The 14234-nt window shown below is 34.8% G+C and overlaps 1 protein-coding gene across 1 annotated transcript in view; it reads left to right on the top strand.

Annotated features, from left to right (window-relative positions):
• The window catches only part of ARID2 (AT-rich interaction domain 2), a 105707-nt gene that overhangs the window by 62454 nt on the left and 29019 nt on the right, over window positions 1-14234 (top strand). Inside the window, exons 6-12 of the mRNA XM_005242090.4 lie at window positions 1452-1519; window positions 10189-10255; window positions 10340-10590; window positions 11738-11834; window positions 11915-12124; window positions 12575-12742; window positions 14018-14093. Coding sequence (XP_005242147.2) covers window positions 1452-1519; window positions 10189-10255; window positions 10340-10590; window positions 11738-11834; window positions 11915-12124; window positions 12575-12742; window positions 14018-14093 — 937 coding nt within the window. The remainder of the gene's footprint in view (window positions 1-1451; window positions 1520-10188; window positions 10256-10339; window positions 10591-11737; window positions 11835-11914; window positions 12125-12574; window positions 12743-14017; window positions 14094-14234) is intronic.

Here is a 14234-nt window from a genome sequence, read left to right as displayed (position 1 = left end):
CACTAATAATTTAATCAAGTTTTGGTTTGCTATTTGATGATTCTAATTTTTTTTTTTTTTGATCTGGCAGAGGTAGATTGTGTTTTCTCGAGTTCCTAACTTGGACTCTGAGCACAGGCTTGTTCCATAGCTGGTCTGTATTAGTATTTCTTATATTGAAAAACATTAGAGGTAAAGCCAAGAGGAATGATGAGCGTGTAATGGGCTTGCTGTTTTCATTCCCTGGAGAAAACTTCATTTTTATCTTAGCTGATTACATCTTCTGGATAAATCCAGGGAGTGTCCTAGCAGCATTAGGAGGCCTAATTGGAACAAAGTGGGGAAAGAAAGAAGGTTTGTGTTTACCTATTTTTGAAGCATGAAACTTCAATCTGAAATACTTGGATACTTTTATATTATAAATAGTGAAGGTAAATCTGTCATGTTTGGTGATTAAATGAAATCTGTAATTAGCAAATTCAGGTAGTATGAAAATACTGTCACAATAATTCCAGATGTAAATAAATGGTGGCTGATTAACTTTATTTAATGTGGATTTTAGATTTGGCCTGTCTCTAAGGTTTTAGCATTGTTAGTATTTATAATGCAGTGTTTCTAGGTACAAGAAAAATATGTCTTCAGCTCCCCCCTCCCCACCCCCTTCCAAAGTCTGAGATTACAATTATATTGCAGGTAATAGGGGCAGCTCCAGGTGTTTGGGGTTATTTAGTATCTTCAGTTTGGAGTGCTGCATAAGCCTGGGTTTGGATTCTGTGAGTTGAAGGCTGATGTGATCTTGGAATTGAGATTTAAAGCATTTTGCTCAAAACAATAAAATGTTATGAACCAAAATGTTTGTATAATTTAAAAGTACAATTGGCTTGTTACTGAACTACTGCAAGACAGTTTGGTTTTGGATTGACTTGATCTTTGAGTCAGATTGAGCCTTTGCTACTTTCAAGGAGTGATGATCAAAATGTTTGTGGTAGTGGTCCACCAAACAGCCAAGAACATGCAGTACACTTCCTGGTTAAATATTGGCATTCAATTGAGTGCTGTCAATCTCCCTGCTACTGTCAGTGTTTAGAAAACATTAGTGGGGATTTGTTTAATTACTAAAGTAGTGCTTACAGCTTACACTGCACATGGAAAACAGTTGTTGATGTGAGGTTGAAAACTGAGCAGTCATCTTGGCTCCTGAAAAAGAGCTATGGAAATTTCCCATGTGTTTTTTTAAAGTGTTCACAAACTAGTCCATTTGTTATGGACTACTTACTTTCAATTTAAACTGTAAAATTGCAGTATCAGTTAATTAAATGACTATAAACATTTCGGTTGGTTTATACAAGGTTTTTTGAATGAAAACACTGAAGAATCTGTGATGTTGTTGAATGTTTATTTAGTTTATGGATTAGTAAAAAGCAGCAAACAAACGTTCTTATTTTACTAAATTCTGCTTTTTATGCTTAAAGCTTTAGGATCATTTTCTGCTGTATTTGGAGAAGAATGGAAGGAGAAAACTGATAGAGATTTTGTTAAGGTAATTTAAAAATTGTTAAAATAATTTTGAACTGCATATGATGGGTATAAATTCCTTTAAAAAGATAGACAATTGTAAGATATACTAGCATGTGTCTTTAGAATGACTCTCAACTCTATTCCTTTGATTTAAATATAATAGGATACTAAATCACAGTTGTCATAAAATGTTTGGATAAGCAGTAAGAAATTTATTAATAAAAAATAGGTGTAGGGAAATGAATAAAGAGGTTCCATGTTTCTTTTTATAAGAAAGCAAATATGTATGAGAAGAAGAAAAACTGGCTAAGATACTTGGCAAGAGTAAACAATGCTGTTTTTTAAAAACTGCTGTGATCAGTAAAGAAACATTTTGGATTATGAAAATTAAGTCCATAACATAATAAACATGGGACAAATTTAAGTAAGTTAGCAGTGTTGCAAGTTTGTTTCAGTTAAAATATTTTTGCACAGGGCTTTTTTATCTTTCCACTAGAGGGCATGATCTACTGTATCAGTAATGAAAAGTAGTAAAAATAAAACTGCGTGTAAGTGCTTCCTCTTTATTCTAGGTGAGCATTTTGAGGTGAATGAGAGCATGAAATATATTATAGCTGAAATAGATTTGACTTTTCAGCATATTTGCTGTGGTACACAATTTCCTTAAATTGAATTTCAGGTAATGGTTTGTGTGGCTAAAATAGGAAAACGCTAGATTAAAACATATTTTTGGTAATTTGCGCTTTTTATTAAGTAAAAATATTAAGAGATAAGGTGCTGAGTTCCTTATGAACTTACAGCTGGGTTTCTGCTCAATTTCTTAATTGTCTCATATAGTGAAATGTCTTTCCAGCAGTATAGAGAAATATTTGTTCGGAGCTTTTTCCATTTGTCTTTTGCTTTATTTTTATGTAACTCAATTTTGAGACAAGTTGGTCCATAGTAGTGTTAGTTAAATGGTAAGTATTCCTGAAATATCAGTGACTAGATTCCCTAACCAAAATCTCCTAGGTAAAATTAAGAACAAAAAAGGTAAGCTCTCATATTGGTTAGTATATGAACTTGAAAATGTGATTCAAATGTGCTGAAGCTAAGTGTAAAAAATAATGCTTCATAATCTGTTTCCTTTTTGCATTGAAAAATATGTCCAGAAGTACTGTAGGTTGTGTTTTGATTCGTTTTTTTTTAAAAGCATTTAGCACTTCTGTGTTCACTTCACCCTAAACTGTCAGACTGTTGCTGATCTAGATCAGCAACAAGCACCATGTCTAGATCTATAAACATTTTAAATTACACAGAATTCTAATTCATTATATGTTCATTAATTATATAAACTTAAGTAATTGTGATAGATAAGGACAGATGGTTCTGATAAATGTTTTTAACAAAGTGTTAAGTAGAACCACTGTAACTGCAATAAAGCTTACTAATAGGAAACTTGGATACTCTCCAAGATCCGTTTTTGAACATTACAACATGTATAGTACCACTCCGTAGTGAAATACTGCTGAAAGCATGTCAGAAACGAACACCAGATCTAAAAACATTTCTAATGCCAAGAATCCAGATTTTTCAGAACATCTTACTTCAAGCGTTTGCTTGACTCTAGTACTGGAAGTAATTTATTTTGTATTGCAGCTGTGGATGTGTTAAAACAGAAATGAAGTTTCCATAATGGTTCCCTTTATGACGTAGGAGAGAGATATTTGGTTGGCAGGGTTGAAATTTTGTATCCCCCCTTTTTTTTTTTCTTTTAGATTTGCTTTTACAGCTTTAACATTAATAGGATGGCTATTGAACGCATGTCCCTGACTTGACTGTTCACGTTATCTTTTACAAAAATCTTTGTTTGGTTTATTAAATTTTGTTGCCGGTTGTTTGTCTTGATTTTGTAAGGTTATCATTCCAGTTTTTCTCTGCTATAATGGCAGCAGGTTAGAAATTGGTCTAGAGATGAAAATGGAACAAAGTTTTTACGTGGGAGACTAAAAATGTGGAATTATGAATTGTAGTGATGGCATGGACACACAAATATTAGAGATTCATAGAGAATAGGGTGGGGAAAGCAATTTCTTAAACCCATGAATTCTAAACTAATAGGAATTGAATTGATAGAAATTTTGTTGAGTTTATAAATGTTACCTTCAAACCATGGAGGATTTTTCATGTGTTGGAGATAAGGGATTGAGGGGATGAGGGAAGCTGAGAAATATTAGAAATCTTGAAGCTGTTCTGAAAATGATTCTCAGGGTTAAATTCAGGATTCATAGAGAAGTCATAAACTTGGATTCTTGGCAATTGAATGTCAGTTTCATGCAAAAAAAATTAAAAATATTCATCTCCTAGTCTTTATTAGCTGAAAATAGCTTTTTAAATGCAGTGAAACAAATACAAATTATCTGTGAGAGTTGTTAAGAATTTTTGACATTTCATCTATATAGCTACTCTTACTAACTTTTTTCCAAGCTCCTCCTCATGCTTATTGAAATATATGAACATAAACATGCAACTTTGGATTTTATAGAGCAGTTTGGTTTCTGTATTTCAGTGTCTTTATACAGACATTGGGGGTCATTGTAGAATTATGTAGTTATTTAAAATTTCCACAAAACACTTATGTTTGCTTAAAATAGTTTGATTTATTTTTTGGTCTCTTAATAATATTAGTATTTTTAAATTGGTTTTCAATAAAAATGGCCATATGTTTTTCTTCATTATTTTTTGTCTTCATTCTACTTATATTTGTACACTAGGAGTGAAACAGCATCACTGTTAGTATTTCTCCCACACTAAAGTGTCTGTGCAATAACTGTAGATTGTTTGGTATTCGGTCAGCTCTTGAGTTCTGTATTAATTTATCAGCAAGAATCTGTCAATTGTTTCAGCACCAATACTTTAATTTTATATTCTGCTTTTTTCTAATTTTGACTTAAAATCATTCTACTTTACATGTGCAGTTATCATGATTTTTTCAGAACAGTCTACTAGTTTGGTAACGTCATATTCACAAGCGAAGGAGCTTGCCTCTTGAGTTGTGTCCTCCAACATCACTGTTGCAGTTGAAGGTGAAGATAAAACCAACATGTTTCTTCATACTAAACTTTGAGGGAACCAATTACTACCCTCCCCCCCTCCTTACTGCATTATAAAAAAACCTGGAAAATTTGTAATTTCCATTGTCTGCAGCACTGTATTTTCTCACTTTCTACAGAACTTCCCTCTAAACTGAATCAAACGTCTTTACTAGTCAGTGTATCTATCTGTTCATTAATTGTCAGAATCTGAGTATAACTTTCGTTGAACCTGCCGTTACCTCTACAGCTATGTTAATTTGTTGCTTTCTCCTGTCTTGATTTTTTTTTTTCTTGGTGCTGTCAATAAGCCTAAATGTCTTGTTAGTTGGAATGATTGCAAGTCCTTACTTAAGGACTGGAACAACTGTCATTTAGCCAGCCATCTTGCATCTCCTCGTTTTGTTTTATTGTCCCCATCCCCAAGCTCTGATGACATCCTGCTCAGGTGTCTTCTCGTCTGTGCTGGAAGTTTTCCCATTTTTAACTGTTTCATTTTGTTTTGGATTTCCTCATGTTAGCAAGGTTCACTTGTGAGTATAGTTTGTCTTTAGAGAGTGACTTGTTTATATAGAATGCTTATAATCAGACAGATTTAACTGTTTTTCCAGGTATTTCTTTCATGTCTCCATCAGACAGCGGGCAGCTGCTGTAGTGTATGAATAATTGTATTGTATTTCTTCATGCACTACTCGTTTCTGTTTACTTCAAATTAAGTATTTAGATTTCATCTTCTTGGACTTACTGAGGTCTCCTCTAGCTGTAGAGTTCAGAAATCCATGCTTACGCAGTTTTTGTGCTTTCTTTAGTGCTTTGCATAGTGCTTTACTTCTGGTTTCCTTTTTTTTTTCTTAAAAAAAAAAGTTTGTTCTTTGTTGTCCAACTCTTCTTTTTTGTATAAGTTTAATAATTTTCATTACTGAGCATTTACTGTTTTAATCTTTCTCAGTGTGTTGGAGAGTGATCCTTAAGGATTTAAAAAGTCTGACATGTTTCAAACATCACCTTTCTTGTGTCTCTCAGTGGTCTGTCAAGATGACTTGACTCCAGTTGCTGTCATATTTTTCTGCGACAATAAGTAGTCATGATCATTGCTACATTATATGATTTGTGGACTCAAATGTCCATTGTTTTTATGGACAGTAATTTGGTTTATGTGATTTCCAGTGAATTCTGTTTAATACTGTGCATCTTTTTCCAAAGGAACTTGGCTGCTGACAGTAATCAGGTTGTGCATGTGAATCAAGTTCTTGACCTTTGTCCATATCTCTTAGCATCTGGATGTCACATAGTCAAGGGTTGTTTGTTTGCTTCCAAGTTTTGGCTTTATGTTCCTATTACCAGTGTGTTTTTGTGATCTAAAACATACATATGCATACATACATACATACATACATACATACATATATATATATATATATATATATATATATGAATGACTGTTGATAAAGAGCTTCACTTTTTCATCCTTTCTTGTTCATTTACCTTCATAGGTAGTATCAGATTGCAGCTATCCATAGTTTATAGTAGGGAATAAATAACTGCTTGTTGATGCTAAATAGATTTTTTTTTTTCCTTGTCGCTGTGATATAAGTACCATTTTTCAAAGGAATTCCCAGAAAGCTTAACTCATCTTTTCCCACTTCTTTCTTCTCAAACAAAAATTTTGCCACGTTTTGCCTTGTTCCCTTGTAACAGAAAGGCTGTGAACATTGTATGTAGGTTACTTAACTATTTTTCCACCTCAACATTCTCTGCCTACCCCCATCCTTTTCAGGGATCTTTCCTGCTTAGGCAGGAAACAAATGTTGAGTGGGCTGAGAGCAATCAAACCAGTCTGCTTAAATGCAAAAAAGGAGATGATTTAGGCCAACTCTTCCCTTGTAAAGAGAAGGAATAGAGGCTGCAGAACCATTCTGAACTTAAGGCATGTGAGAACACCTTTATTAAGAAGTACAAGATGGAGCTCATCGTAGGTGATCCTAGTGCTTTGGAAGAAGAGCTGCGTGAATTTTTTGATCATTTCCTGGTAGGACAGGTGATTCCAGTGTGAAGATTTTTCTGAGACATGGAAACATTGTATTTCACCAGAATCACAGAGGATAACTTTTCAGAACAAGGTGCACTTCTGGGTTTTTTTATTGGTGGTTTTACCCTACCATGTTGTAAAGGGTTTTGTAATTAATAAGCTTCGTCATTCCAGTTGAGGAATGGAAAGTACAATTTACCACCTTCAAAGTCTCATCAAGGACTCTTTCTTCTGGCAGTGTTTTTTGGGTTTTTTTTTCCTTCTTTCTGAAGAGGTCCTAAGTGTCCTGAGTCTGCTTGAGGTTTCTTGAAGTCCTCTGTCTGAGTCAAAGATGCAGAATTCATATTCACTGTTGGGTCTGACATAGCATCTCTCAAAGAACCCGCATTTTTTAAATGTTTGGACCACTTGATTTTATGCCTGATAATTTGATTGAGACTTTGTCATAGGCCAGGCTGGCTGTAGTTTTAAAATTCCTTAATGTGACTGTACATGCAGTACACAAGGGTGTTGCTTCAAGCTGTTTGTCATTCCCTGAACAGAATAGTAACTTTTCTGAGGGAAATAGTTGACTCTTCTATGTATGGTGCATTCTAGAAGATAGCTTGCTGGAATCAAACGGAAAATTGTTCTACCAATTCTAAATCATTGGAGACAGATGGCCTCTTCCCTTTGCTAGGAATTCAACTCAGCTATCTATGGTAAAGCTTTCAGGTGTTTTGGAGTTCGGTATAGTGATATACACATATCAGGCTTCCACCTGAACATTTATTGTTGCAACATGCTTGTCAACAGCTAAAGTCCTTGAGATCCTGACCCTTCTATAGTTAGCAACCTATCTCTAAAATAGATACATTAAATGCCATATATAATAGTTTGCTTTAGCTGCTTGGATTTCTGAGCACGTTACTTACTGATAAGCTGTTTTAAGTTAGTGACTTCTTGAATGGAGGATATAGGATAATATTTCTGAGGGTTTTGGTGATACTATCTTTGGGATAATATTTCTGAGTTATTTGGTCATATCACTGGAGCTTTTGCAGAGTGTTTGAAATCTTAAAATCTGCAGAGTGCTCACAGGAAGCCTGGTTTTCTACTGCAGTAGGCATTTCACAGTTGCTGAAGCACCCATGACACATGCTGGCTTTGGGAATGCAACCCTGCAGTTTTGAGCAAGGAAAAGACTTGGGGACACTTCCACAGGTAAAGCAGTGTTCTTGGTGAGGATTATCACCCACAGTGCTTCTGTGTGTAGAAATAAACACTCAGGAGAGAGGGAGAGAAAAACAGTTTTTATTTTTGAATTTATATTGTCTGCATATTCATGTCTGTCCCACAGATTTTCTTTCCTAGAGATTTAAGAGCCTTTCCATATCGGTAGGGCTCAGAGGAACTGAGGGTGTGTGGGATGAACATTATTTTGGTGTGTTTCATGTAGGTAACAGGGCTTGTGTATATGGTCTAAGTAATCCTGTGGTAAAAATTCTCTAGCTGGAGAGGTTTAGCATCTTATGCTCACAGCATGACTGTATAATGAAACAATTTGAAGAATAACAGTTATATGTAAGTCAACTTTATTTGGCACCTTGGTGTGTATCTCAGCTTACAGGAAGGAGCCATGTTCTGTTCTTTTCTGAAAAAGATAATCTCATCTGAGTTGACAGATAGCATTCAACAGACTGCCTCTTTAGGAAGGGAAGACCTTCTCAGTTGTTCAAGTGTGTATCTGTTCATTCATCAAGTTTTAGGTGACAAGTACAGTTTTCCAACAATGTATTCCTGTCTTCATCTTTAGCCATAGTACTTTGAGGCTTTATCTTCAGCAGTGTCTGTAGTGTCTTCATCTGCAGAATTCTAAAATCCTCATTTTCCATCCCTTTGAGAATATGTCCAGGGTGATTTGGCTTCCAGATAGAAAAATTTACTCCTTTGTGACTTTATGTTGTCAGAGTTTTTAAATGTTTGATTTTGGACTATACACATAATACTTAAGTTGCAAAAGGTGGATTATTGGAGTATTCGGCTAGCAAAATGTGATGATGCTGTTTTAACATTTGACTTGTGACAGTAGTTTTAACATTGTATTGTGGTTGACTTTGGCCTCTTCCAAAAAGATACAGGTTGAAGTTGAAGACTTTTAAGTATCTGTTCAATATTCACTTTAAAAAAAATCTTTAACTGATTAAACAACTAATCTTTAAAAGCTTCTGAGGTTTTTCTTTTAAGTAGCAGTGAAATGTGAAGGCTTACTGTGCTCATTGCTTTTCCAAAAGGAAACATCCTAAAGGAAGGACTGGTATATTTCCAGAGTATACTATTTTGTGCTTTTATAAACAATGACTGAAGCCTTTTCCTTAAATAGCCTCCTTCTCTAAAAGTAAGGGTATCTCAAAATTAAGTACGTTCTGCAGATTTTACCTGCGTGCTTTCATCTTCTGTGGTGCTTGCTAATAGCCTCAGTATTAATTAGAAAACCGGTAAGGTTAGACTTATATCGGGCTGTTCTTCTCTTTGCTAAAATGAGGTAGTAATCTCTTCTGTGCAAGTAATCCTCTTTACTAAACAGCACTTGAATGTCATTTAGCATCTTTGCAGTGGAAAATAACTTTTTTTCATTCCAATTTACAAAATCTGTAGTATTGTATTTTTCAAGAAAATAGCACTGTCAAGCTTGGTATGAACGCTGTAATTTAGTAATTACATTTGCATAGCAAGATTTCTCCTGCTGTTCAGCTGGTTGTGCTTCCCATCCTTCCCTTTTTATCCAAATTTATTTGTGGTTTTATTCTGTGAGCATAGCCAAAAGAGGAGCTGTATTTCATTAGTGAGCCACAGGAGTGTTTATATTTTCATTATAAAACTAGACATTAGAATGTATATATCATGTATTTTTGTATTAATATACATCACAGTGTGTGTCTTTATTAGCTTGTAAACCTTAATCTCTTGCTAGTCCTGTTGAAATTCAAGAACTAACTGGCATAATAACCATTTACAGATCAGACCATGTATTTGTAAAGTAATTTGAATTCCAGACTGCTGAAGCATTCTGTTTTGCTTATATTTAGAAAGGTTTTTGGTGATGGTGGTTGCTGCTTCTCTCTTTCCCTTGATCTATGATGATGTGGAAAACATAACAGAAGCTTTAAAAAGTCTCCCAAGATAGAAATCTGACTGTTGTACTTCTGGCCAGGAGTCTTAAGATCTACTGAAACTGAGAGGAGTCACCATCTTCTGCTTTAGGAGTTTACTGTTTGTAGGAGGTGAAGGAGGATGAACTGCACTTTTTCCCCACTTACAACTGCAGTATTTCTAATTAATTGTGGAAAACTGTCCATATAGCTTCAGTATGTGCTTCAGCAAAGTACTTCGTGGTAGCGATGGTTGATCATGAATGTGTACTTACGGGCTTGAAGGAAGGAGTATCTTAAAGTACTGAACATCTTGCGTATCATCAAATGAGTGAAAAATGTGGTTACTATTAGATGTATCAAGGTACTAGGAAATTTTTAAAGAATAATCTTTTTCATTTCAATATCTAAAGAAATATAATGCCCTGGAAATTCAGTGTATTTTTAATTATTTTTTCAGTTTTGGAAGGATATTGTTGAGGATATTGAAGTTCGTGATCTAATTTCTGACAGAAGCAAATCTCAAGGTGAGACATCTTGACTAATCTTAATACTTGCATGTTGGTAAATATAGCAAAAGATGGACTAAAATGTATTTGTTTACTTTGTAGATATTCCATCAGAAGAGTGGATTTGGGAATCCTTGTTTCATCCACCTCGCAAATTGGGCATTAATGATATTGAAGGGCAGCGGGTACTTCAGATCGCAGTGATTTTACGTAATCTTTCTTTTGAAGAGGGAAATGTTAAACTTTTGGCAGCTAATCGTACTTGTCTTCGGTTCCTGCTACTCTCTGCTCATAGTCACTTTATTTCTCTACGGCAGTTGGGGCTTGACACGCTGGGAAATATTGCAGCAGAGGTAATGTGCTTCTAAACAGAATAATTAAAATATAATTTGATAAAAGCATTACTTCAGTGTTAATTAAATTAATTACTTTTTTCCTTGATCATTGGATGAAGCAGGAAATGAATTATTCTATGAATTTGTAAATAGCAATTTGAAAACAAGTATTTAGAGCCAAAACAAAAATACAGAGTGTATGTTTCGGTTTGAAATGGAATCGCATGAAGAAGACTGATTGTATAGGGAGATGCGAAATATTTGTCATGTATAATTTTCAGTTTAGTTTCCTAGAGAGAAGAAAGGAATTTAGCTAAATTCTGTGGACTGTACACTAGCTTCTTCACTTCATAATTATAACCTTTAGTCATAACTTCAAAATAATACATTTTGAGAAAGGGGGTGGTAGAGGGTTTTATGCAGTTTGTAGTGGGCACCAGTAAGCTAGTCATGTGCCACTGGGTATACTGCCTGAATCATGTGAGGCATCATTTTCAAAGAGGCTTGAATGTAATAAAATACATTATTTCAATGTGTCATATAATTGTGCAGATAAATTATATGAATTTTATAGGTAGATATGTTCAGATATTGTTTAAATTTTAAAATACAGCAGATAAATTTAAGTAAAATGGGTAGTATCAGAGAGTGAGGCTTGCAGTGTTGGCTCACTGCTGAACTTTCTAAAAAAGATGGCATTTTCATTTACCATGTATCCAGCTTCTCTTGAATAAGAGAGCATGTTACATATTACAATGTCTGAGAGCTCTGACTGAGCAGCAGAAGTGGATAGAAACAGAATGAATGTTTGTGATTGTGTTTTGGAAGGAATGTTTGTCATTATTCAAGTTCTGTTTGTTGGATATTAAAATATATTTGTGTATACTGTGAACTGCCTGGGAGTAAAGTTATTTTCCTTATTCTGAGCACTGGAAAGTGTAAATTAGACTGCTACTTCAGAGCAGGGGAGGAGGAGGGAACTCAAAATGTGAGCTATAATACAAAGATCACAGGGTTGTGTTTTTTGTGAACACAAATGTCATTTATATGTGCTGCATTTAAACACTTTTTGACCTTATATTTTTATATGTAAATTTAAGGTTTTGAGCCATTAGCACAATATGGATAGTGTTAGTAATTTTTTTCCCCCCCCCTTTCTCGTCAGCTTCTTTTGGATCCTGTTGATTTCAAAACTACTCATCTAATGTTTCACACTGTTACAAAATGCCTCATGTCAAGGGATAGATTTTTAAAAATGAGAGGTAAGATCTCTAGCTATTCTTATTGTTGTATTAGAATTGCAATTATTGCTGTTTAAAACTATTTTGTATTTGTTCTTTAGGCATGGAAATCTTGGCAAATCTTTGTAAGGCTGAAGATAATGGTGTCTTAATTTGTGAATATGTGGATCAAGAATCCTATAAAGAGATCATATGTCATCTCACACTACCGGATGTGCTGCTTGTAATCTCAGCACTTGAGGTGCTATACATGCTCACAGAAATGGGAGAAGTGGCCTGCTCAAAGATTGCTAAAGTAGAGAAGAGCATAGGTAAGTGAGAAACAAAATATATGGCTCTTACTTATGTCGGGAAAAAAAAGGCTTAAGAGTATACCATGTTCAGTGGTTAAAAACATGGCTTGCTAGTGTGTGTGTGCAGCTTTGGGTTGGATATTGGAATAGGAAGTTTTTACTAAGATTTATTCATGTCCTCAAGAAATTGATGATGCTGATAACTAGGAAAGCTAAAACTTCTGAAGTCTCTCTTTTTTTTTTTTTTTTTTTTTTTTTTTTAATGCCATGATGATCTCAAAGGTCTTTTCCAACCTAAATGATTCTGTGGTTCTAAAAAGTGTGTTTAAAAAGAAAAGAAATCTACAGAAGTATGCAGAGGCTTGTTTTTTTTCAGCACATGGCAATTTTAAAGCAAATCAATATGTCCCAGCAGCATTCATTTGTCTTGTCCTAACATCATTGTTGGTTTTCCATTTAATACTTCAGATACATTAGTATGTCTGGTTTCTATGGACATCCAGATGTTTGGACCTGATGCACTTACTGCTGTAAAACTCATAGAACATCAGTGTGTTAGCCAGCAAGGAGTACTTGATGTCAGACCACCAGTAATGGATCATGGTTCTTCACAGGCCCATGCAACAGGTGTCCCAGGTTAGTATCACTGCAAGAGAACATATTCTTCTACAAAATTTCCTATATGGCATATGTGATTTTTCACCTACTGTAAGTATCTGATTAATTCATGTAAATATAGCAGTATGCATAACAGACAGCATCTTTTTCATTGTTCACAAGGCAAATATAAAGCTATGTTAGTCAAAACTGTTGTGAAACAAGCTTTAAAAGAATTAATATTTTCCAGTAGCTAATCTGAAAATTTACTGCAAGTTATTTTCACTCCTTATTTTAACTTGTTCAGTGGAAAGAAAGAGTATCCATTCTAGATTGTTCCCACAATTTACAGGTGGGATTTAGAGGTCTATCTTATATTGTATCTTACATAGAATATTATTGAGCAATAACAATAGTATTTGATAGAATTGCAGAGATGAAATAGACACACAGAATCATGCCTCTGTTGAAGCTGCTAAACAGCTTATTGTGATGTGAACCAAATTTTAACTGTTCTTTAAGCTTGAAAAGTGTTTTCTTGACTGTAAATTCAATTTTAATTATGATTAATTTTTGCAGGTTTATTTTGGGATTAAATACTGGCACTTTGGAAGTTGATGTCACAGCTATTAGTGATTGGGGGAACAGCATATGTACCTCATTCTGTCTTTTCTAGTAAAAGCATGTAACAGTGTACCACAAGGGCATACAAGATGGGACATAGCTGTTCTGGGGAAAAAATGGAGAAAGAACCATTATGACAGACACTGGCTTGCATGTCTTAAGTGTACTGTTCCTGGAATGGATGCAGATATCACAGTGAAAGTGACTGGAAAAGAATGTGACTAGGGGGATGAACAAGAATGAATAGAAGGAACTGATATGACATTGGAACTAATTCTTTACGTTATATTTTCTTCCACTTGGGAACTGGACAAATAATTTCTGTGTGTTTGTGCCTGTTCTGGTGAAGTATTGTGCCACTCTTAAATCATGCTTAGTAAAGTACCGAGATCATGGATCATGATCATTTTTCTGGAAGGTGTCATTCACTAAGTGCTATGTCATGATTGCACTTTAGTGGTGGTTCTGTCCTTAACATACCCTGCTTTACTTTGGTAAATTGTGGTGCAAATTTGTAGTCTGCTTAGTGTGCTTTTGTGACTTGCCTTAGCTGGACACATACTTGCTTACAAATACAGGAGAAATTGTACCAGTGAAAGTCATGGAGTTGTTGAAGTGCTTCATTCAGGAGAACAAAAATCGTTTCAGCAAGTGTTGTTTTTTCCCCCCCTCTCCCCTCATTCTCCACAGCCTCTAGGACAGCACCACATGTTGCTCCGCCACCGGGAATAGTAGAAATAGACAGTGAGAAATTTGCATGTCAGTGGTAAGTGTATAGTTCTATTCTAATACTTTAATGGAGAAGAAAAACAAAGATGGTGTATTTGTGTGTCACAGAATTTTCTAGCTTACTTCTATTTACTGTTAGACTAGTTTTTCTGAAAAGACTAAAGCAAAACCATTCTGT

This window comes from Falco peregrinus, chromosome 6 (genome assembly GCF_023634155.1).
Source record: "Falco peregrinus isolate bFalPer1 chromosome 6, bFalPer1.pri, whole genome shotgun sequence".
NCBI classification, from domain to species: domain Eukaryota; kingdom Metazoa; phylum Chordata; class Aves; order Falconiformes; family Falconidae; genus Falco; species Falco peregrinus.
Note: the sequence above shows the minus strand (reverse complement) of the source record. Positions and strands in the feature narration are given on the sequence as shown.